Below are 26412 nucleotides of genomic sequence, written 5' to 3'. Positions count from 1 at the left end.
GCTCATTTTCAAAACCAACATTTGAGCAACAGATGTCTCCAGTGCCTAGAGGGCAAGAGACAACAGCAAGGTGCACGATAGAAAGAACAAAATAATGGCATAATTGAGACACCATTCAATGCAATGGCCAGTGCCGCTGGCTATAATGTCAACAATAGCATCTCATCAGGCAGACCCCAATTCCTAGGCTTTAGGGATGTTGTCTCTCTTTTTTTTTTTCCAGCATGGTGGTGAAAGCAGAGGGGCTCCGGAAATTCAGAGACTGCCGAGCCAAAACAGATCACTTCAAAGCGCCTTATTTAACGCTTGCTAAATTTTTCATCACAGTTGCTTAATATCCTGGGGAAGGGGAGCTTTTGAAGTTGCGGCGAGACCGGGATGTTCTTGTGACAACTTTCCTTTTTTTCCCCTCTCTCCCTCCTCCCTTTTTTCACCTCCTCCCTCTGCTCCTGCATCCCTCACTCTTTCCACAGGAGGCCAGTGATATTTGGGGCACGCGGTGGAGCCCCAGCGGGCAGAGCGAGGCTGGGAGAGCGTCCCATGGAGCCGGCAGTTACCATGTCAACACACTGAGCGTTATAGTCGCTGGCGGTAGATCGCAGGAGGATACCGCAAAACACCATTGGAGGGAGAGATATTTAACCTTTCACACACCTTTGAGGCAGAAAGCACACCACAGAAGACTAAAAGGCAAAACACCAGAGCTGACAAACATGGATTCGAACCAGCTTTGCTTTTTTGACAACCTGAAGTGACTTTTAACCCCACCCGTCATTATTATGGGTAAATCTTTGAATTCCTTGCTACATTACATTCAGATGTGTTTTGAAATTCACAGGCATTCAGTGATTTACAGTAATAATAAAAAATGCAGTAGATCAGGGGTGCCTAAACTATTTTGTATAAAGGGCCAAAAACCAAATATTATTGAGAGCCATGGGTGGAAGGTAAATAGACTAAATTACATTAAAGTTGCCATGGGTAATTTCCTAATTTATGGGAAAACATTACTTTAAATCATTTATTAATAAATTATCAATGCAGTATAACACTAAAATGAGTTCCTATTGCAATAAAACCATAAACAATCACATTTAACACAGTGGAGTTCACTAGTCAATCAGAATCTGCCTCTGCCTTGATTTGTCCTCTATCCAACAGCGTGTACATTTAAACTAAATCTGATTAAATTACAATTTTTAATTGAAACATTTTTATTCAGTTAGCTTTTAACAAAAAAACAAACAGACAAAAGTTAACATGAAATGACAATCTCTAAACTAGGGATAGGCTGATAAACGATAATAAATTGAATACCGATCAAATTTGTGTTAATAACAATGATAAGCTCTGGACTTTTTCACTCTATAATGATCTAAGTAAGATCCAATCACACAGCAGAAATGTTCTGTGATATTAAAGATGCACCAAATTTTCAGCCACCGACAAATTAATCGGCCGAAAATGTTATGCCATTAAATGGGCCCTTATGGCTTCAGTAATTGTTGGGATACTCTTTTAAATCTGGAAGCTTTAACAACTTATATCGAAATATATATGGTATTCGTTCAATATGGAAAATAATTATCGCGATAGCATTTTTGCCATATTGCTCAGCCCTACTCTAAACCATCACTATCATTTTTCCTATCTTCTCAGATAGGATGGAGGGCCAAACCAAAGGATACCATGGACCCTAGTTTGGGCATCTCTGCACTAAAGGTTTGTTCATGGAATAGATCTTCAGGTGTTGGAAAGACAAAAAATTTGGTGTGTGTGAAGGAGGGGGTGAAGGAGATCATAGAAAGGAAAGGAGAAAAAGAAAAACATGAACACAGAGTTAAATGGTGGTTTAATTTATGAGAATTAAAAATTAAAAGAAAACAAAAAATGGAAAAAAGAGAAACAAAAATGAAACAGGAATTCAAGAGAACAAGAAAAAGATAATGAAAGAAATGAAAATAAAGGAAACGTATGATGCAAAGGAATAATAAAGCAAAAAGTGAAATGAAAAGAAATTAAAAAGGAAATGAAAATTAAATAAAATGAACAGAAATTTAAGTGAACAAAGAAAAAGATAATGAAAAAGCAACGAAAACGAAAGAAAAGATGAGATGCAAAAGAATAATAAAACAAAATGTAAAGTGAAAAGTAAAAGGAAAGAGGGGAAAAAGGCAAATGGATATGAAAGAAAAACAGGAATGCAAAGAAACAAAGTGAAATGAAAAGATAAAAATAACAAGAAAAAAGAAAAAGCAAAAGCGAGGGGGCGATTAATTAAAGAAAGACTAAAGTCCTGCAGAGTGTGGGAGAAAGAGAAGAAGGACAGGCCAGGAAGAAGAACAAGCCCTGGAGGAGAGAACTCAAGCCTGAACTCAGCGACTGGTGCTGGGTTTGAGTGACAGCACAGGTCCAAACCTGCTCTGCCTCAGACTCCAGCCAGAGTCGCCTGCCACCGAGGAGCGAGGGCCGCCCATCCGGCGAGGTGAGTCAGAACCTGTTAACGTGACTGGTGTCCCCAGCCTGACACCCCAGCACTCGCGCCCAGAGCCTCCCTCCAGCCCTGCCACTATTCCCCTTCCGCTCATCCACATCAAATCCTTTCAGACACAGATTTCAATTATTCACCCCATCCAAATAATGCCTTGTGACATGAATTATCCAGAGCTGTAATAATCCACTTAACTGGGAAAGAGCAGCTCATCAAAAAGAGAAAAGCGGAGAAAAAAAGGGGGACTTGTCAAGCAGTTAGAAAGCCAAGAAGCCTTAATAATCGTCATTTTTCCCCGCTGTTAAGGACAGTGCTTTGAGCATGGCTAGATAGCATTCATAGCGGAAAATCACATCACACAAAAGTGCACAATACACAGCCTAATTGTCCAATGATAGTAAATGTGCCATAGATAATCCAAGAACTTCCTAGTTTAAGCGCAATAAAAGAACGAGAGCAGTTCCGCTACTAAAGGAGAACACTGCAGACTGGGGATGGGGGAGGATTACTCACTTTTACAGCTAGTTTGCTCACAAAACTGCCTGCTTGCAAATCACAAACTAAATGACGGTCAAAAGTTTTCAGGCCGATCACACCTGAGAATTCACAATGACAATAACTGTCATAACATGAAGTATTAATATAGTTTCAAATAGTTGTTTGTTGTATGACTATATTTTACAATTGCATTTAGTCCTCGAAAGGTAAAGCATTCATTACAATCTTGCCATCTAACATGCTATTTTGGTTCTCGAGAGACATTTCATGTATTTTATCAAAGCTTTTTACTTTGTTTTGATCATTCGTTTTTTATTCTTTGATTAACAAAATTAAAACAGTATAAATCTGAAGTGGTGGCATGGTGGCTCAGTGGTTAGCACTATCGCCCCACAGCAAGAAGGTCGCTGGTTCGAGTCCTGGCTGGACCATTGGCATTTCTATGTGGAGTGTGCATGTTCTCCTCATGTTCGCGCAGGTTTCCTTCAGGTGCTCCGGTTTCCCCCACAGTCCAAAGACATGCACTATAGGTGAATAACAAATTGACTCTATGGCGTCACATTGGCACAATGGGTAGCACAGTTGCCTCACAGCAAGAAGGTTGCTGGTTCGAGCCTCGGCTGGGTCAGTTGGCATTTGTGCGGAGTTTGCAAGTTCTCCCCGTGTTCGGTTGGGATTCCTCCGGATGCTCTGTTTCCCCCACAGTCCAAAGTCATGTGGTATAGGTGAATTGGGTAAAATAGGGTATGTGTGTGAATGAGTGTGTATGGATGTTTCCCAGTGATGGGTTGCAGCTGGAAGGGTGTCCACTGCGTAAAACATATGCTGAATAAGTTAGTGGTTCACTCCCCCAGATTAATAAAGGGAATAGGCTAAAAAGAAAATGATTGAATGAATGAAATTGGCCATAGTGTATAAGTGAATTCCCAGTACTGGGTTGCAGCTGGAAGGTTCATACCGATGTGGTGACCCCTAATGAATAAAGGGACTAAGCTGGAGGAAAATGAATTAATGAATAAATTTGAAGCATAATTCAAATTTAGAAAGATACAACCTTAACTGGCTGATTACTTCTAACATGACAACAACATGATAATAGACATAAGAGAAATCTACTTTAAAATAATTACATTTGTAACTGTAAAATTCAGCAAAAATGCTATTGAAAAGAAAACTCGGTTTTTAAACAAGTATGAAAACTGTAAGAGAAGTAGCCACAAAATTCATGTCAATATTCTACAGTATAATGCTGTTCCATCTATCCTTTTTATCCATTTTTAATTAGTGTGACTACAGGTGTACATTATGGATACCAGAATATATGTTAGTAGCAGTTTGCACTGTTAAATTCCAGTTTAAAGTGTATTTTCTGTTTTGTAAACAACAATTTATTAATGATTATTATAGTATTTTAAAAGGCTGTTAAGTACGCTTCCATTTTTCAAATACAAAAGTATTTTTACAGAATTATTCTGATAACCAAAGCTGACAGTCATTTATTATTATTTTTTGGAAAACTAATTTCATATAATGTAGCCTAAATAACGAATGCAGATCACGCAATCCGCTTTTAGAACATATCTGACTGCTACATATTACTATTTTAAAAAAATCACAAAGTAAATACTGGACAGTGCAAAACAAAAAAATTGCATTGTACACGTCACATACAGTAATAATAATAGTAATGTGAACCATTGTTTCAAACTGACTGTACCGCTGTACAGTCCGTGTTGAGAACAGTGCATGCTGGTTAGTCTGACTCATAATAACTTACCAGCGCTTCTCTCGGAGCCGCGTCTTCCCTGGCTGAAGGAGCATTCTGAAAGAAAGAAAAACAGCCTTGTGTTACACTGCCATCTAGTGACGCGTGTGAGCCAAGTACAGAAAAGCACAGTGCTAGACAGGACAGCTCTAACCGGACAAAAGGGTGTCAAGAATATATAATACACATATAATAATAATATACAACATATAATAGTAATGATAATAATAATAATAATAATAATAATAATAATAATAATAATAATAATAACAAGAATAACATGTTTTTTTTACTTTTTTTGTTTACAGTTTTTCTCAGTTGCTTTGGTGCATTTCTCATAACACTATTTAAATTTGCACAACTGTTAATGCATTTCTCAAAACAATTAGTCATTTGTGCACATCCTAGTAGCAGTTTTCCAACAAATTGCAAATGCTTTCGGACATGCATCAATTGCTTTCATACAACTCTCTGCTATTTATAATATTATCATTTGCTTATGTCATGTCAGTCAATATTAACTAAACTTGTAAATGCTGACTGACTAGTCAATCCATATACAACTAAGAGTCCTCATTTCATTACTTGAGTCATTACATACAAAAAAAAATGTTGTCAAAATCTGTCGACCAAATTTTATAAAAAAAATAAAAAAAAATGAAATCTTTATTTTCCTCAAAATGTCTCTAAAATTTAACAATTTCATGAATGATTTACTGACCTGTGTGTGTTGTTCCAATATGTACTGTAATATTTTTTAGTTGTGCCCAGCTCTACCCAAAGGGAGTTTATGTTTGTTGTAAATAAGGGTGTATTTATTCTTTTGCACAATGCTGTAAATAAATTAGGATTGTATAGAGCAATTGCAGTAAAAATGTGAAACATACATATTCAGTGTCTTGTATTCAGATTTCTCACTAAATGCAGTGATGTCCAACTTTACTGTAGTTTTCAAATGGCTGTGCAGATACAGTAGTATACAGTGCTGTCTTGAGCATTTTCAGGAAGTGTCACCAAAATTTGACTTTTTTTTGCATTGGAAAACATGTAAACTGTTATATTGAAAACATGACAAAGCCATTGTACTATCTTGCTCATAAACAATGGTGTCAGGACTTTTCATTTTGATGACACTGATACTTTCATTGACATGAATACTTGCTTTTGAGGAATGAACTATCCATTTAGAGCATGTGACGCGCTTTTGCAGGTTATCAACTAGGTTTAGCAGTTTGTACTAACTGTTTTGAGAAATGCATGAACTGTTGTGCAGAAATGCACTAGTGTTGTGAGAAATGCACCAAAGCGACTGAGAAAAACTGTAAGTTAACAGGATGAATGTGCAAAGTGTTTCCAGATACATAATCAGAGGCAAGTACAAAAGCAAATCATAAACAAAAAAAGCAAATAGGTTAACTAATAATTTTTCTTTTTTGAATAATAAAATTTTTTATTATTGTTGAGAAGAGCAACTCCATCAATGAGCCGCTAGTTCCAAATAAAGCAAGCCAGTGGCGAGGAACAAACATTTGCCGATTGGTGCAGATTGTTCCTCATCACTGTCTTGCTTGGTTTGGAACTTGTGGAGCTGTGCATTGTTGGATTTGCTCTTCAGTGTTTTTGCGTTCAGCAGTGACATTTACATTATACTAAACTTCAACTGTGAAAAAAAATAGACTGAAGCAGTTACAATTTACTGGAACTGAAAAAGCGCTATTAAAATAAAGATGAATTGAATTAAACTGGAGCTTTGTGAAGTATAAAAAGCTCTTTAAAAAATTATAATAATAACATTTCTGAACAGCAATGCATGTAACATCCATCATTGTTGAAAAATTAATCAACTTATAATAACTTAATAACTTATAATAACTTAATCTTATAATAACTTAATAATCTTATAATAATTAATTATATCTCTTCCATGACCAAAAGAAGTCTTGTCCTATTAGTCTAAAAGAAAAAGTTTTCCCTAATCATGTATACATTACAATGGTTTGTTACATTAATGACTGCCATTAGAAAGCATTAACACTCCTGCCTTTATCATCGCTCTTCAAATGAGTCAGTCTTTGGCACCACAGTTTTGGTTCAGATCATTAGATCCACTTTAGAGCACTAAGTAAGCCTGCAAGGCTCAAATTAGGACATTTAATTTACTAATTAGCCATTAAGATGACTCTTTTAAGTAAAATAGACTTACTGTAAACGTATTAGCCTTCCTGAAGCAACCTCAGGATAAGTATTCAGCTTTAAGGAAAGTTTATACTGTCATTTTCAAAAATTAGTTTTTTTTAAAGAAGTTTCTACACAACAAGGCAAAATTGATTTATTACCACAATTCAAATGTACTTTTTTGTATTTTAGAATGTCTCACTATTTACTGCAAAAAGAAAGTCACATGATCCTTCAGAAATCAGTCTAAAACGCTGATATTCACTGCTTAAGAAAGATTTCTCCTAGGAATGCTCATTATCAGGATTTTGTAAGTCAATACTATTGACTGTTTCTGTTAACTTTTTTGCCAAAAGATAAATTGCACAGATCTAAATGTAGCAAATTTATCCTTTTTTATTTACTTTTACATTAGATTTCAGTTGTGATGGTTGTATTTCTTGTGCAGCTCCATTTTTGTTCCCTTTTCTTGAGTTGGAGCAAGAGGCATTTTTTGTTAAATTTGCTTGTATCTTTGCTTTGAGCTTGATCTGTCTTTTTCCTCCCCTTCAGGACGCTGTTTTTTTACAGACCAAATTTAATGACTAATGATAACGTTGTCTGCAGTCTACTGAAAAGCGAATCCCTCATGTATACTGTATGTTTATAATATAATATAATATAATATAATATAATATAATATAATATAATATAATATAATATAATATAATATAATAATTTTATTGTCTAAATGCATGTGCATAGTTTTTTCTTTTTCTTTTTTTCAGAATTCGCTGATGTATATAAAAGGAATTCTACCTGACAACAAACAAGAACGATAATAACATTCTGCTAGGGAATCATGATGATTATGACTATTGAAAGGCCTTATATCAGACACAATAATATCGAGCCACATATACTGTATACTACAGGTGTCAAACTGGAGGATTGAAGCTAACAACAGTTTAGTTCCAACCCTAAATATATACACTTGCTCAAACTAATTGAGTCCTTCATACTTGTTTGAAACCTATAGGGTGAATGTGTTGAAGCAGGGTTGGAATTAAACTATATAGGGCTGCGGCCCTGACACCCCTGTAGTAGACAGAGGACTGTAAGCTTACAAAACCTGATTTTTAGATGCCATTAGTTACAACAGAACAAATATTTACACACTGAATGTCTGATTAAAGGTGTTGTCTAGAAAATTGTTGCATTTAAAGCCTTGTGGAGTTTGAAACAGTATTTTATGAATTAAAACAGTCATCTTCACAGAGGACAAATACAAACACATCCCACAGGGTTGACACACACTTGAACAAAACATCAGTAGCAGTTGCTATCAAGCCTTCACAATATAGACATTTTTTAATATAGATTTTTTTAATATGGTCTCAAGAAATTAAACACATAAACAGATTTAAAATGCCACTATTAATTATAGCAAAATGTTAGCATTTTTACCTCAATTTAAGAATACAGTCATTAAAATGAAAACAGTCATTAAAGTTGTTAAAAGAAAGAGCAAAACAAAAGAGCACAATGGCCAAGTTTCAGAAATAGAACCTGGTTGGTTTGGTTTAAGGCTTATAATTATAGTCCTTTACATTTTTACAAACCCCTTTCAAACAAATGAGACAATAAATTAGGAATCAGGATAAGAAGCATCTATCCCAGATAGCAGGCAGTAATCGGCCCGAGCTCGGCTGCCCCTCGGCGCCTCCGGCTCCGACTCGGCATCGGCGAGTGTTATCCGGGCCGAGTGCGGCCCGCAGCTCGCTCGCGCACATGCGGTTGTGATGCGGCTGTAAAGCACTGGCCCGATTCCGGTCAACCATATCCTGGCCGCTTCTGGCAAGGACTCGGCTGATGGCAACCGATTAAGTTCTTATTTTATCTAGTAATCTGTTAGCTCCACGTTTAATGATAATTTGAGAAAATATTAATGGTACGATAGCAAAAAAAAAAAGAATATTTAGTGTGGATGGTCGCAATGTTTAGACGCAAACAAAACAATATTATTTATAAATAGATTATACATGTCATCTAGAGAAAAACTATGTAAAATTCGCTTATTTTTGAGATAGCACGCTCCTGTGCTGACTGTTTTTTTTTAAAGCAGAAGTTGGTTTCATAATAAACACATGCGTTACTAAATTCCTGATCCAAACTCCAATCCAGACGGTGGCGGTAATGCTCCAAAAAGCTGGTTGTCAACCACCATGGCACGAAGATCACAAGAAGAAAAGGGTTGGTTTTTCAAACATTTCACGTGGAGTCCGGTCAGAAAGGTAAGCTTTTTACTGCTTGTGTTCTGTATAATTAGCGAATTTAGAGCTTAAAACATTTCCACGGTGTTTGGTTGTAACAGCGTTTAGTAATTTAAAACAGTTTGATACGAAATGTAATTTGCTTTAAGAAACACGACTGGAGCTAATGTATGCTAACGCTAACAGTTACAAACACGTCTGAAAGTTCCTTTTCCTTTTACACAATGTTAGATTGTAACGTGTGTAGTAACTGAAAACTATTTTAATTATTTTAAAGAAACGAATTTGTGTGTATGCTAACTTTGCGTTAAAGAAAGTTTCTGTAGACGAATCCATTAACTAACTTGGCAAAACGTGTTTTTTCCTGATTTAACATTATAAAGTACCGTGGATGTTGAAAAAATCATTGTACAGGCGTATACTTCTCCAACAGTATTAATTCTGTGATTATGTGTAAATAAAAACGAATCGTTTTGGATTAATAAAATATTATTGTTTATCTTGTTTATGCAGTTAGTCACGAAAATGATCGAAACTCGACTGTTTACTATTCTCTTTAAATTATCCGAGAGAAATATATTACTATGCACTTTAATTCATATGTGTTAGCCTATGTGAATCAATTATATCTTTTGTTCAAGCTGTAATGGTCAGTTAATGTAAAACTGAACATCTTAAAGCAGATTTTGATGTTTTTTTTTTTTTTTTATGTTATTGACAGTGATAAATTCTGATTTAAATGAATGGGTAACAATATTTGTTGGTTAAGTCTCATTGTTCTTGTTTAACAAAGGTTAGTGAGATCATTTTGCAGCACATCACGACCAAAGAAGTCAATGGCACACTCTTATGAACGTGAATAGGCATGCTATAGTTGTGTGCTAAAAGTCCATTATAAGCTGTAAACTGCTGATACATTTTCAACATAGATTGAGCTTTTCAGACATTACATTACTAATTGCTTCACAAACAGCTGAAATGGTTTATTGTTATTGGCTATCTTCATCAAACATTTTTCACAATGGTAGGTTAATCTTCATGGGTACAGAATAATGCATGTGCTTGACCATCTTACAAATCTATGTCTCAGATTCATAAGGCTGTCACTCTGCATGAATCTCCGAATAAATCTTGTGCAACCTTCAGTGTACTGATTATTTACACTATAGGTATTATATGCATTAATTAACTTTGATAGTATTTCAGGGTTTGAACTTTTCTTTACGGGAGGTTAACAACAATGTGATGTTTTATTATAGATGCATATGAGGAAGCTCGACTCAAACATCCACACGCAACTGTGATTTCTGACTGGTAGACAGATGAGGATGATGATCGCCTGTCAGGTTTGTTTGCAATTATTTTAAACACATACTGTCAACATTATGTCATTGATCTATTACAACCTGTGAGTTTTGCCCTGGCACTATACTAAAGTGATGTTTTGTTTTGTAAATGTATCTGATTAAGGGACAGTATAGACACATCTATACCGTGATGAAGAAAAATTACTTGGAACAAAGAGGCTGGATAAAAGGCAGGTATGAAGATTTCAGAAATCAAGGCAGCACCACAAGTCACATCACCATCAATGACTATGGCAGAAATCTTAAGACCACCATGAAGATGCACAGATACTGTACATTCCAGTACACCAGGCGTGTCCAAACTACGGCCCGCGGGCCATCTACGGCCCGCGAGGCTTTTTATAAATATCAATAGAATCTGGCCCGCTATACAAAAATTAACGTAATTCAATAAATAACCACCGGGTGTCGCTATTACATGCATTCAATTAAGCAGCAGTTCTTGTTATGATCTATCTATCTGTCTGTCTGTCTGTCTATCTACACACAGTTGAAGTCTGAATTATTAGCCCCTCATTGATTTATTTCTTCTTTTTTAAATATTTCCCAAATGATGTTTAACAGAGCAAGAACATTTTTACAGTATGTCTGATAATATTTTTTCTTTTGGAGAAAGACTTATGTTTTATTTCGGCTAGAATAAAAAGTGGTTTAATTTTTTTTATGAACCATTTTAAGGTCAAAATTATTAGCCCCTTAAGTCTTCAGAACAAACCATTGTTATAAAATAACTTGCCTAATTACTTTAACTTGACTAGTTAACTTGATTAACCTAGTTAAGCCTTTAAATGTCACTTTAAGCTGTATAGAAGTGTCTTAAAAATATCTAGTCAAATATTATTTACTGTCATCATGGCAAAGATAAAATAAATCAGTTATTAGAAATGAGTTACTAAAACTAATATGTTTAGAAATGTGTGGAAAAAATGTTTAACTCTCCGTTAAACAGAAATTGGGGAAAAAATAAACGGTGGCTAATAATTTAGGGGGGCTAACAATTCTGACTTCAACTGTGTATATATATCATGTCATATATATATATATCATGTATATATATATCATGTCATATCAGACATATATATATGTCTGTGTGATGTATGTAAAATTTGGCCCGCGACAACGTTTGTTTTTTTGCATCTGGCCCTCGGCCCAAAAAGTTTGGACACTCCTGCAGTACACCTATGAACATTTACAGTCTTTGTTCTAGTGCAGTTTGAGATCAAGACAGAACTTATTGCATCTCGTGATGTTTTTGTAAGACATCACTAAATTTGTTAAGGTTTAATGCAGCTAGAAAGTAAAGATCAACTAGAGAATATCAGCAGTGTCTAACCCACTGTTGTATTTACAGAAGTTTTATGAGAATAAGCTACAGGTTGATTTATACTAATCTGTTATTTTTCTTTTTTAGCACGACTGACTGAAGTTTTAAAATCATGCAACGTCATAAAGCAGCAGCTGGGCCTGATTCTCACAAAACCAAAACAGACGTGATGAAATTCCAGATGTAAACACATTTGACCTTCCTTTGGCCAATTGGATTTGGAAAAGCTTGAAAATCAACTAAAGGAGCAGCCTGAACAAATGAAGAAACTGGTAAGTTCAAGCTCTTGCTAATTTCAAAGTGTTTTAAGTTTATTTGTTTTTTTATAGTTTTTTTTTTGCTTCGTAGGTAGCCTACTTTTTTCCTAATTTTTTCTTTTTTTTTTTTTTACATTAGTACTTGTTCACTACTAATTATCTGTTTATCTTTTAATCACAGATGGAGTGAGGACAAATGTCCATACCACGCCACTGATAAAGAAGTGGAAAAATGCATTACAAGGTAGCTACAACTTGCCCCTGACAGGGATGGAGGAAGAAAGAAGAGAAAGCTAATGTGTCAAATGTCTACATCACTATTTTGTTTTAATTTTTAAACAACATTTTAAGTGTATTAGGATGTTCCCTGATACTTGAACAATTTGTTTCTTTCATTTGCATTTATATATATATATATATATATATATATATGTATATGTATATATATATATGTGTGTGTGTGTATATATATGTATGGTATGTATGTATGTATGTGTGTGCGCCAAATTGTAAAGAAACATCTTGATACATTTTTAATAAACGTAATACAAATAAAATTATAAATATAAAATTGCACAAGACGTGTATATATATGAAATTTATAATCATCTCACTCATGTCTTGCTGTTTGTGCAATTGATTTTGTTCTGCAATTATTTATATATATATTTGTTTGTTTATTATTATTTTAATGTTTTATTAAAAAATGTTTCAAGATGTTTCTTCAGAATTCTGCAGTACTTTTTACAAGTTTGACTTGGATATTTTACGGATTGTCATTGGTATTTTTAAGATGTTTCTTGCTATATCTTAAATTGGTTTCTATATTTAGGTTTATATAAAATTTAGCTGTTTTTTACAAATTTTTAATTCAAGTCTATTGGGAAAACAGGGTTGTTTTAAAAAACATCTGTGTTTGTGTGTAATTTTTAGATTTTTTTTGTTTAAATCTTTCTGTGTGTCTTTATTGTGTTGTTTTATTGTTGTTTTTATATTGATATTCTTGTGCACTACAAAATTATTTATAAAATTTAGTACTATTTTTTTCATGCAATCAATAAACGTTTAACATTTATTTATTTTGTCATTTGTCTTGATTATTTTCGTTACAGAATATGTATGCAGTTTGCACTTTATTCAAAGGTTAAACGCAGTGCTTACACTTTGTGTTTACATTATAGCCTGTGTTTGCTGTTATATAAATTCAAATGGTTGTAATACCATATATCAAGTACCAATGTAATACCAAAAGGTTTTATAAGGTGTATAAATACGGAGTCGCGCCAGCTCCGGGCCGCAGCGCACATTACCCTCGCGCCGATTCCGGCGCGGATGCGCAGCGTCGGCTCGCTTACGGCCGCCGCATCTGGCCCGCTTGATTCGGGCCGGAATCGGGCAGTGAGTCCACAGGCATCCGGCCCGAGTCCGGCAGCCGAAGTTGGGCCGAGGGGTTAGTCTCCGGCAGGCGACAATCTAGCCGGAACTGGCCCGAGTATATTTTGCTATCTGGGATTGATGCAAACAATATACATCAGCTAAATATCAAATTAAATATAATAAATTGTTAAATAATTTTTCTGTCTTTTTTAGTTGTTTCTTTGTATAGTAAGATATGCTTGTACTATCCTTTAAATGAAATGTATACATTATACTGATTTTTATTTTTACTTATTTGTATCCGACTATACCATAAATATATGCATAAAGTAAAGAATTAGAACAGCATGAAAATGGCTAAATTATAACGTGCTGTTTGTTTGCTTATACACGTTTACATTGTAGCTAATAATTTGGATAAATAAAGCTTCCATGATAGCTGTCAACAGTTCTTTAATAAGAGATAACCAGCACATGGAGGAATGGTTGTGTCCTGTCATGTTTTCAGGGTCAATGACCCTTGAATGAACATAACAGATAACAGATGATAATTGTTGTATAACTGTTCCGCTTGACGTTAACGTTAAATCATGGGGAAATCTCCTGAAAGCAGTGTTCTCTGTGACCTGCAACTGTCACACACATCTGTCTAACTGTATAGGATCAGTAAGCAGGACGCTAGCAACCCTGCTAAAACTTTTCCAAAACAACATGGGACAACCTTATTATTGACTTATCAACAATTAAGGCGTGACAAATAGTGCATTCACTATGCACGTCCACGGCCGAACAATCAAAATGCATATTATCAGCTGGAGGAATGCTATTAACTACCTGATTTTGCGGGTCAGGTTGGTCCTGGGATGCCATCTCTTCAGCGCTGTTAGCCAGGAAGCTAACGACGCTATCGCGTCACCGGAGCTCGATTACTGTAGTCTGAACTAGCGATGCGAAGTTCGAGTCGTTTTTGATGGTCGGTTCTTTTGAACAGTTCTTTTCAAAGAGTCTTATAAAGGTTGGGTGGCTTTTCTGTACCCAGTGTATAACAACTAACACTGGGTACAGAAAAGCCACCCAACCTTTATAAAAGCAAAGTACCTTTTTTTAGTACTCGAATGATGTTTTTATTTAGTAATACTAATAATAGTAGTAATAGTAACAACAGCAACAATAAGTGTGGAGTATTGGACACTATATGGTATGTTGCCAAAATCCCATAGGCACTTATTTTGAATACTATACAACCGCAAAAAGTCTATGATGGACTTGAACGTACAACAATTCACCGCGTTGTCGCGCTTTCGTTTATCAGTTCAATTAGTTTGTCAAAAGGAATCGACTCAAAAGAACTATTCGTTCACGTCGCAAGGCAAACAAGCTGTGACAGACTCGATCAGCAGCGCGTTTCACAACACGGAAGCAGATATCTACAATGTTTATTTTCAATTCTTTTAGTACAGTGTTACAAATATGTTGAGAATATTTAGTTTAACGTTAGTTGTGAGGCTTTAGACACAAAACTAACAATCAAAAACAAAAGGTGATGCTCTAAAGAAAGTAAATTGTGATCTCTGAACTTTGAACATCGTCATGACAGAATTAAAACCATGTAAAGTGTGTAACGTCAGCCGACAGAAGTGCTACGGACTGGCCGTGACCTCTCTTGATCAGCTCAGAATAAAAGGTTTGTCTGAAAAATATGAATCAATTCAAATATGCTAATATGTGATTTTAAGCCTGAGTTTAATAAGTGGTCCGCTACATGAAAGTTTAGTTGAATTAAGCATACACATACAAAATAACAGCATTGTTTAAATTAAACAGATATTATATATAAAGAATGCTTTTTGCTATATAAATAATTCACAAATAAGCCGATATTACAAAAGCTTGATCCCCTTTGCTCAGCTGGTCACATGAACCATCTTCATCTCTCTCCCACAGGTGCTGAGAGTCTAGGCTTCTGTCCCAGTGCATCAGTCTCAGTGGTGCTGGAAAATGATGGGACAATTGTAGAAGATGAGGCTTACTTTATGTGTCTGCCAGCAAATACTAAATTTATGTTGTTGGATGCCAACGAAATATGGATGCATTCTCATCAAAGTGAGATTTTCCTTTTTATGATTACCAAAACATTTATGTAAATAACTACTAATACAAACTGGTCTCTGTCGTCTAGTTGCTGGTGGGACAGCCCAGTCTTGTAGAGAGTCTATGGAAGTAGATGGAGGGTTTGACTCTTGGCGTAGTTTGGCAGAGCAGCTGAGGCAGGATCTGGCCAGTATTATCCTCATGTCTGAGGCAGATCTACAGGTATTCTTAATATTACTGACATACCTGAACATTATCATTTAATGCAGTTTTTCTCAACCATGTTCCTGGAGGACCACCAGCTGTGCACATTTTCCATTCCTTAACCAAACATCTGATTCAGATGATCAGCTTATTACCACAGACTGAAAGAGCTGTAATGGGTGTGACAGACAAAAGAGACATCCAAAACATGCAGTGCTAGTGGTTCTCCAGGAATTTGGTTGAGAAACACTGATTTACTGTACAAGTACACTGAGGGTCAACAGTTTGAAATCATTTCGATATCTTATGTTTTTTGTATTTTATGTTCACAATTGGTAAAATTCACAAAAGGTTTATATTTAAAAATGTAAAAGAGCTGTTTTGAGCTGTCAAAGATGAAATATAACATTTAGTTGTAGTTTTGTTGTTTGTAATTATCAAACATTTGAATTTAAATGTATTGTCTTTCTATTCTTAGGAAAAACTGTGATAGAAATATTGCAATTTAAAAAGTTAAAAATATATATTTACAAAAATATATAATTATATTTTATAATAATATATTATAATAATAATATATTATTATAATAATTTTAATGATAACAATTAAACATAAAATATAATATTTTTGTTATTGTAACCAAACTCATTTAATAGTTTATTTAGTTTAAATGCAGATTGATTTGGATAAAAATATTAATTTTCAATAACAGGTGTACTCATTTATGTTCTTATTGATCTGCACTGTTTATTTATTTATTTATATATTTATTTATTTAGTGGAAACCATGATACTTTCTATAAGGATTCTTTAGTTTAATCAATGTAATGTTGACCTGTTAAATTCATTATATATATATATATATATATATATATATATATATATATATATATATATATATATATATATATATATATATATTTGAAAAAAAAAGATCTTATACATAAAATATCTTCAATATTCATAATAATAATAATTCTAAATATTATTGAGTACTACTTCTATTCTTGAAATTGAAGACAGGAGCGATGAAGCTAAAAAAGGGAAAATGCATCTCTTTATCACAGGAATAAATTAATAATAAAATATTTTCAAATAAAAAACAGCTACTTTAAACTAACATATTCATTTATTTATGTAATATTTTACTGTATTTCTCTTGCATTATTCTAGCCTTGATGAACAAAAAGCCAAAACGTTTCACCCCAATACAATATAATATCATTAGCCAATGTTCCTTACCTGGCTTACAGAGAATAATTAAATTAAAATATATTTATAGAGTTTAATAGATGTGCCACGCTCCGATCTGGCTTCAGCGTTGGAATTCTCACAGCAGAAAACCCACGTCCTACAGGACACACTGCAAAGAGTGCTGGACCGTAGAGAAGAAGAGAGGCAGTCCAAAGACTTATTGAGGCTCTATTTGAAAGCCATGGAGCGAGAAGGCACTTGGGACCCACAGGAAGAAAGTAAGGATATGTTTACAACAAACATTAGAAATCAATTCCTACAATCCCTAGTAAAATCCCCAAATAAGCAGCTTTGCCTCAGCGTCCACCAGATGGCGTCACTGAGCTGTTTCTAAATACTGTACCAGTTTATGAAAGCCCCTTTTTTCTGCGTTTGCTTGATTGAAGAAAAGTAGCAGCTTGGATGATCAACAGCTTATCTGTTATTATGACAGAACCAATCTTTCCAGTGCTTTTAGGACATTTATCTACTGTCATTGCTGCAGGTGCTAACCTAGATGAGACAGATGGGGTGCAGGTGGAGGCCGCAGCAGGGTTCAGCTCCACCACACTAATGGTTCTGAGGGACAAAAGATACCCAGAGACCAGACTTTCCAACCAAGAGCTGCAGGTATGATGTCTGGTAAAGTTTCTTGTGTTTTTATGATTTATTTAAAGGGTTAGTTCACACAAAAATGAAAGTGACTTCATGATTTACTCTCCCTTTATGAGAGTTTTGTTCTTCTATTGAACACAAAAGAAGATATTTTGAAGAATGCTGGTTGTTGGCAAAAGAAATTCACCATGGTAATCATTGGATGCCAGCTAGAAGCATTAATCAATGAAGTTTGGGGCAAGTGAAGAGTGAGTAAATGACGACAAAATTAAATCTTTTTTGGTGAACTGCCTCTTTAACTTGATGTTTCAGAATCAATTGGATTATGAACAGTAGCTCTTGCTTTAGGGTCATGTGTGATGTCATGTGGACTTTTCTTTTGTACTTTCAGTCATATATCAGTAGGGGGCACTCATTCTTTTTAGTGGCATACTATGAACACAAGCCACAGGAGTATAATCTGTATAATAATTTGCTTGACTAAATAATCAGGAGTTGTTTAGTTTAATACAAAATTATATTCTAAAATAATAATGAAGTTATTATTTAATAAATGACAATAAATTAATGTGCGTGTTTATTGTGCTTAATTAAAATTATTTTATTACTGTGTGATTTGGATGTGGGTCAAAGAAGGGATGCCCCGATACAATCACACATCAAATTGAATTTAATATTCCTGTTCAGAGAAAAATATTAAAGCGACATTTGAACCAAAAATGTAAATGCTCTGACCATATTTTCACACTTTTCACAAGAGAAGCTAATCTTTTATGAATTTCTTCCTTCTGTTGAAAACAAGATACTCTGAAGAATGTTGGGGGGGGGATGCAGCCATTTACATCCGTAGTAGGGAGGAAAAAAGGAATTCAGTGGCTGCTTTTTTCCCAACATTTTTCAATATATTCTCCTTTGTGTTCAACAGCAGAAAGACACTCAAACAGATTTGAAAGATGTGGAAGATGTGTCTGTTTTCATCTTTTGGTGAACTATCTATTTATAAATGAAAGTCAAGTGTCTGTTTTAAGTAACAATTATGAAAATAAAATGTCATAATTCTATATAAAGATTTCTTTGTAAGAATCAAACAGCGTTTATAAAACAAAAATGACAAAAAATCATAATTGTGATCATAATTTAAATTTTTAAATTATCAAAATTACTTGCTAACAAATGGGTAAAACCTGATCATTTGAAGGAAAATGGCAAGTATAACAGGGTGTCCACAGTGTCTTAATATGTCTTAAATTTCAAAAACTAAATTTTAGGCCTTGAAAAGTCTTAAATTCACTGAAATACAATCTTGTAGGTATTAAATAATTGTGAACAGGTCTTAATTTTATTATGTCCATGTAAAGCTACACGACACGCATTCAATCACCAACAATCCAACTCTATAGAGCTTTTAACAAAAGTCTATTTATAACTAATTACACTATGGTTTAATTATCGCCCTTACAATCATATTTGTTTAAAAGGTCTTTGTGTATTTATAGGCCATATTTATAAAGATGTGTTTTATTGAAAATGTATGTATACAGCTAGGGTTTAATTGTTTTGACAATTTATTTAAAACATCTGGCTAAAAAATAATAAATTACAATATAATGTAAAAAAAGTTTTTTTACTGTTGTCCTAAAAAACAGAAACAAAAAATGTAAATAAAAAAATCTTGCTCATACCTTAGAAACGGTATAGCTGAAAATTGACTGTTTTAAAACCTTGACTATTCAAAACCACTGTATACCTTGAACACAGTTATCGTCCCATGCCTAAATAAAACATTAGGTCAGGAATATCTACCTGAAAGTTTTGGAAAAGTCCTGGAATTTTAGTAATAAAAATGTGTATGAACCCTGAAATACTGTCTTTGTAAATAATGCAAAATTGTAGGATAGTCATTATAGAAAAAACATGATGGAACAGACAAAAGGAAAACCTGTGTGCTTGAGCTTGTGTTTGTTGACGCAGATGGTGGTGAAGCAGGGGGCAAAGGCGATGATGGAGGTGTTGGTCTGGGACAGTGAAAGGACATCAGCGCTGGTCCAGGCATGTGACAATGAGCTCAGTAAACGCCTACAGCGAGTTCAAGCCCTGCAATCCCTCAACACTCAAAACCAGTCCGATCCACAAGCACACGTCGAGAGAAAAACAAGAGCAAAACGCTGCAAAAAACACTCTTACTGACAGCAAACATGTTAAGCATTGCATTCTTTACTGTAGAGTCATGAGTTTAAAATGAGCTTTTTTTATTTTTTTTGGATATTGATTTTTGAAAATATTATAATACAGAATTAATAGGCAATTATTGGGATTGATTTGATTGTATTTAAATAGGTTGAACACCCAAAAATGAAAATGACCTCATCATTTACTCTCTCTTGTGTGGTTTTAAACCTTTTTGAGTTTTTTTCTTCTGTTGAACACAAAAAGAAGATATTTCGAAGAATGTTGGTTGCTGGCACTTTCGTAGTAGAGGACAATTTACTACAGAAATTAATGGGTGCCAGATACCAACATTTTTCAAAATATCATCTTTTGTGTTCAACAGAAGAAAGAAACTTAGATAGGTGAAGAGTCAGTAAATGATGATAGAATATACATTTTGGGGCTTCTGACATTTTTGACAAAAAAGAACAGAGACTGATTTTGATGTATGAAACCTCCATTAGAGGGAAATAAAGGTCTATACTATGTAAACTTGTTGGAAATAATTAGTGAAAGAGAAAATAAAGCAAGTAAACATTTTTAAAGAAAACTTTTCAAAACAATTAATGAACGACTCGTTTTTGACTGTAACACATCCAACCCTAATTTCAACACCTTAAAAAAATTAAAAAGCTATCAGATATGACATTTTAATTTCTATTAAAAGTATCGAATGCATCTTTATGATATTGCTCAGGGAAGGACTGTATTACCGTGGTATTACAAGGTTCACTAAATGTGTCAAATTGGAAATGTTACCAATTAAAGCCTGTAGGGCTCAGTTTTTTTCCTGTGGTGCTGTTCAAATGAAATCAAACATTTTTAGAATAACAAAAAGATTCTGACGCACTGAACTTAATATAGATTCCATTACCATATTATGGAAATGAATGAGGAAAAATATTCAATGTTTTCAGAGAAGGCTGAGAATGATCATGAAGATAAATTGGTGATAAACTAATGAAGAGACCTGCTGTTCCGGTTCACTGTGAATGAACGTCTTGTTAAAATGGTCTTTTTTCAGTGCAGATGTACTTCTACCGTACGTTGTAATGAGCATGTGAGTGCTTTGATTGTTGTTGGGTGGGTCATGAAACAGACTCAGCCTGTCTTAGAGTCGTTATGTGGCTCTGATGTACTTTTGATTTGAATTTCTGACCATTGTTAGACTATATATACTAGCGATCCTAATAACACTTCAGCAGAATGTAGAAATCCTCATGAGGACTGCTATTACCAATGCAGCTGGCAAGTGCGCTGCTTTAATAATTGGCAGAGTACATCATATTCAGGTAAAAGTAACATTACTTGCCAAAAAAAGTAGTGCAACTACTTTTGCGTCTTATTTGGAAAGGAAAATCGTGTTGACGTCAATGTCCAAACTAAGATCAATCAAATATCAACGTCTAATGAAGTTACAGCTTGACGTTGTGTAAACGTTACCACTATGACGTCTATCAAACGTTACATTTTGGTTGCCATACCTGGCGATTAAATGTTAGTATTTGATGTCAATATGATGTTGGTTGGTCATTGGATTTTGGTCACTTTACAACACAACCTAAAACCAACCAAATATCAATGTCATTTGATGTCGTTATTGGACGTCAAAATAACGTTATCCTTAGACGCTGGCTAGACATTGAATTTTGGTCACCTGACATCACAACCTAAATCTAACCTAATATTAACGTCTTCCGGCGTTGTGTGCCTGCTGGGAAAGTGAGTTTTATGCTGTAAAAAATTATTACACCTTATACCCTGCAAATTAAAAATGCCTAATTATAACAGTACGTCTTCTTATAACGTGCGTTTAATGTGTTACGAAATAAGCAGCATGTTTAGATGCTCCTTATAAGGAAGCGTTTTATTGGCTGTGTCTGGATGTTGGGATAATGTCAGTGTGGTGGATCAATGCGTGACACTGGCCTCACATCACTGAGCTCTGACCACCAGAAGGAAGCAAATCAACTGTGAATTATGTACTCTTTCGCAGACAAGCGTGACCACAGCTTCAGCCGGGCTCTGCTGTTGCATGATGGATTGGCTGTGTCGTGCAGGGCACAACCACAGCGCATTGATCATTCACTGACTCCTGCTGACACACTGAGACGAGTGCAGGTTTAACAATATCACTCAAAAGTCGAAAGAAGGGAAGTGAGAATGCAGAATGATTTATAGTCCAATATTTAACCATTTAAAGCCTATCGTATATGCAATAGTAAGTAGTTTCTAAGCCATTTAAAGCAATGTTTTGAAACATCTTATAAAGTAAACATACATGTTTTTATATTGATATCTCAAGTTTTGAGCAACTAGACATACAATGACTGTTGAGGATTATTTCTGTAAACCAGGGGTCTCAAACTCAATTTACCTGGGGGCTGCAGGAGGCAAAGTCTGGGTGAGGCTGGGCTGCATAAGGGATTTCACAAAAAAGTCCTCAAATGTCATTATTAACAGTTTTAATTATTTCTTCTGAACATGAAGTGTCCTGAACATTAATAGAACATTGAGTGAAGATTATGAACAGTTCTTCTGAACATGGCATCTTTTGCCTACTTCTTGCTGCCAGAGACTTGACAGCGCTTCTTCTCACAAATCTGAACCACATTTGGCTTTAGAGCGGAAGCAGTTGAGACCCTCAGTATGGCTTGAAGATGATCATCATTAAGTCTAGACCTGTACTTTGACTTATTAAAGTCCTAGGGAAAAAAGTGGGGGAACTCACTCAAAACTTCCATTCCCTCACCTACAAAAAAGGCGTATATATGTATAAATAAAACACCCCCACCCCACTCCAGTCACATCAGTCTGTACCAGTCTGTATCTACCTATAATATCAATATATATAAGATGCAGGGGGCACTTTCTATCCAAGACTAAAAAGGGCATGTGCCTGTATACACAGTTAGTCAGAATTAGCCCTCCTGTTAAACTTGAATTCCTTTATATTTTCTCCCAATTTCTGTTTATCACATTTCTAAACATAAAATGTTTTAATAACTAATTTCTCCTGTAATGTAATGTGTGTTTATATGGCACATTTATCATACATGTCCATTGTTTACACCCCTACTCATCGTAAGAAATGCCATGGGATTTTTATTGAGCACAGAGAGTCATGACCTCAGTTTAACGTCTCATCTAAAAGATAGCACCCATTGAGGGTATGGTGTCCCCTTCACTTTACTGGGGCGTTAAGCCTGATTTATACTTCTGCGTCAGGTGACCGGCGTAACCCACGGCGCATGCAAAGCGCGTGGCTGTGCATTTCTACTTTTGCATCTATACGTCAGCGCTACCAAGCCGACCAATCACAGAGCTTATGCTACGCGTCGTTGTGACGTGTAGTTACATTTTTTGAGAGGTGCACATCAGTGACGGCCACGGCAAAGGGCTATACGTCAGCGCCGTAGCATACGCCGGCGTTTGACGCAGAAGTATAAATCAGCCTTTAGACTCACACAGACCACAAGTTGAGCGCCTCCTGCTGGCTTCATTAACACCACTTCCAACAGCAACTTAGTTTTCCCATGTGTTCTCCAATCCAGCTACGGACCAGGCTCAGCCCTGCTTAGCTTCAGTAAGTAACCAGTCTTGGGCTGCAGGTTGATATGACTGTGGCCATATATAACCATAAAATAACTAATTTTCTTTATGTTTCCCATGATGACAGTACATATACTTTTAAAGATACTAGTATTCAGTTTAAGGTGCCATTTAGAAAGCTTAACTAGATTATTTGGCAAGTTGGGGTAATTAGGCAAGTCATTGTATAACAGTGAATCATAAGATTGATTTTTATTTTTAAAAAAATTTAGAAGAAAAACTGAAAAATTCCTTATTAAACATAATCTAGTAAATATATATATATATATATATATATATATATATATATATATATATATATATATATATATATATATATATATATATATATATATATATATATATATATATATATGAGGGTGCACACACATGGGTGTTTCTAGAACTGCAGGTACATTTTGCATGACAAAAACCTATTGTTTTGGGGGGTTTTTTTTGCACCAAATTGCATAGTTTTGCCTCTGAATAAAGATCCTCATTAAGTAAAAGCTCCATATTCCCACTACATCACAATATAAGCCATAAAATCATGATGTACTATTTTATATTTTGTCTAAAAAAATTTTAAATCTATTTTTTTTTTTTAGACTGACTTTTTAAGCTTGTGACTAGGCAAGAAAGATGCAGAATATTACAAATGTGTTTACAGTATATTCAAACCAACACTATTATGTTGTTTTTCATTGATTAACGAATATTTTAAACACTAAATCTAGATTAGTCAATTATGTTTCCAGTTTTTTTTTTTCCTTAGGCTGCTACAGACATCAAGAAGAGAACCAATAATAGGAACACTAACTGTGTACTTTCCCTGTTTACCCTGCAATAAAGTCAAGGCTAATAACAATTTATTGTTCCTGAATTAATCAGTTTTAAAACTAATTGAAAATAAAACTCATTCTAAATCGTATCTAAAAACAGACACCGTTTCATTATCTTTTAATGAATCTGTTAAATGAATGAATAAATGACACATTTTCACACCCTCTGATATTTTATGTATTATCAAGACCATGTGGGATCGTTTATATTTAAAATATATAAACACATAGTAAAAGCATACTTCTAATCTACAAGTAATGCTATCTGATCCATATCTATGGAACAATTTATATAGTTAAGAGTTAGTTAATTTGACAAGCAACACTAATAACAACTTGTATTTATGTTTAGTTATTAATATATTTGAATGATAAATGTTAGAGGTCAAATTGAATGCATGCAGCGTTTAGAATAAACTATCAGTTGTTTATCTATTCATGCTTTGAGTTCTTGTCATAGGACTCAGGTTTAAGTAGGCTTGAGAATGATTAGAGCTCTGCGGGGCCAAAATAGCACTGGAGAGGTAATTACACCGGGCTGGAGAGACCATACGGTCCCTGCTGATAGAACAGTAACAAGAGTAACTTTGAGATCAGATGCATAATGCATAAGAACTTAATGACTGTAAATCATGATGCCTGAGCTTACTTGACTTTTAAACAAACACCTCTGCATAACGGCAAAGGCTTTGTTCAAATCAAACTTGTAACTCTGGGTTTTGTCGCTTTTAATTTTTCTCTACAAATAATTAGGAACAACAGACAACAAGGAAAATAATGCACATTGTTTTCTTGGTCTTGCATTATTTTCCAAAAATTCAACAAACACAAGTCAACTATTCCTACTATTCAGCTATTCCACATACACTGTGACAATACTACCTTTCTGAATCGCTTCAGTTGCAATTTTTTTCTTTTTTTTTTTACGGTTGTGCTAATGATAATGTTTGTGCGTTTGTGTCTATACTGTGCATATGAAAGCGAGAAAATGAAAAACAAAGCATGCTTAACATAGATACTAAAATTTAAATAATTTAATGAAACTATATTTTAGACATTTTATATATTAAGTACATTTTATGAATAATTTCCACTAGAAATTTAAATTCATTTATTGACCTCTATTGTATCATATTGACAAGAATTGTCAATTTCCTAATTACAATTGTTTTAATGTTACTTAATTAATAATTAAATAAAAATAAATAAAATAAACAAACACTTAATAAATAATTAAAATAATTATTCAAACTACTTATTTAAAATTAGCTGTAACAACACAATGGGAAAAACTAAATTTTTTATGTTCCATCCACTTAAATTTGTCAAAACCAATAAAATTAACTTAATTGATTTATGTTGGGACAACATGAATGAATTTAGTGGAACCCAAAATTTTTTACATTGTAATGTGTATTAATATAGCACTTTTATTGTGTATGGTCATACACCCAAAGTGCTTCACAGTCATGAGGAGGGACTCTCCACACCACCACAGTGTGCAGCATCCACTTGGATGATGCGACAGCAGCCACAGTACAATGACGCCAGTGCGCTCACCACACACCAGCTCAGTGATAGAGCCAATTCGGTGAATGGGGATGATTGGGAGGCCATGATGGTTAAGGGCCAAAGGAGGGAATTTAGCCAGGACACCGGGTTACACCCCGACTCTTTATAATAATTGCCACAGAGTGTCAGCACCTCGGTTTAACGTCTCATCCGAAAGACGGCACTTACTGACAGTAAGTGTCCCCTTCACTTTACTGGGGCATTAGGACTCACACAGATCACAGGTTGAGTGCCCCCTGCTGGCCTCACTAACACCACTTCCAACAGCAACCTAGATTTCTCATCTGGTCTCTCATCCAGGTACTAACCAGGCTCAGCCCTGTTTAGCTTCAGTGAGCTTCAGTAACCGGTCTTGGGCTGCAGGGTATTATGGCTGTGGAAGACAACCATATAGTAAATAGTTGTATTATAGTAAAGTGTGTTGTTATATTTTTTTTAATTGCAATTATAACACATTTTGGGACTTTTGGGACAAGAAAATGTCAAAATATGAATGAAATAATGCACCATTATTGTTCTTCATTAATGACTTATTTAATTTTACTACTC

At 34.7% G+C, this 26412-nt stretch overlaps 2 protein-coding genes and 1 long non-coding RNA gene across 9 annotated transcripts in view; 2 read left to right on the top strand and 1 right to left on the bottom strand.

Moving 5' to 3' along the window:
* pex14 (peroxisomal biogenesis factor 14) overlaps positions 1-14409 on the bottom strand; it is a 121077-nt gene extending 106668 nt beyond the window's left edge. For all 7 annotated transcript variants that reach the window (XR_015523717.1, XR_015523718.1, XR_015523719.1 and 4 more), the window contains exons 1-2: positions 14341-14409; positions 4767-4811 (exon numbers count right to left, since the gene is read on the bottom strand). Coding sequence is in view for 1 of the 7 variants with exons in the window: in XM_087307306.1 (XP_087163432.1) it covers positions 4767-4811; positions 14341-14376 (81 nt within the window). In the remaining 6 variants the exon portion in view is untranslated. The remainder of the gene's footprint in view (positions 1-4766; positions 4812-14340) is intronic.
* LOC141380655 (uncharacterized) lies at positions 9148-13204 on the top strand. Its single transcript, XR_015523720.1, has 5 exons — positions 9148-9202; positions 10441-10527; positions 10652-10722; positions 11960-12144; positions 12311-13204. It is a non-coding gene; the product is annotated as an uncharacterized LOC141380655 (long non-coding RNA).
* Positions 14410-14918: 509 nt separating the features above from the next.
* Positions 14919-20425, top strand: dffa (DNA fragmentation factor, alpha polypeptide). The gene is given in 6 exon segments (NM_001002631.1): positions 14919-15190; positions 15451-15609; positions 15686-15819; positions 17085-17274; positions 17541-17665; positions 19622-20425. Coding segments are annotated over 6 exon segments (918 nt in total). The 5' UTR covers positions 14919-15096; the 3' UTR covers positions 19838-20425.
* The last annotated feature ends 5987 nt before the right edge of the window (positions 20426-26412 follow it).

Source organism: Danio rerio, chromosome 23, assembly GCF_052040795.2.
Source record: "Danio rerio strain M-AB ecotype USA chromosome 23, GRCz13ab, whole genome shotgun sequence".
Taxonomy (NCBI): Eukaryota; Metazoa; Chordata; class Actinopteri; order Cypriniformes; family Danionidae; genus Danio; species Danio rerio.
Note: the sequence above shows the minus strand (reverse complement) of the source record. Positions and strands in the feature narration are given on the sequence as shown.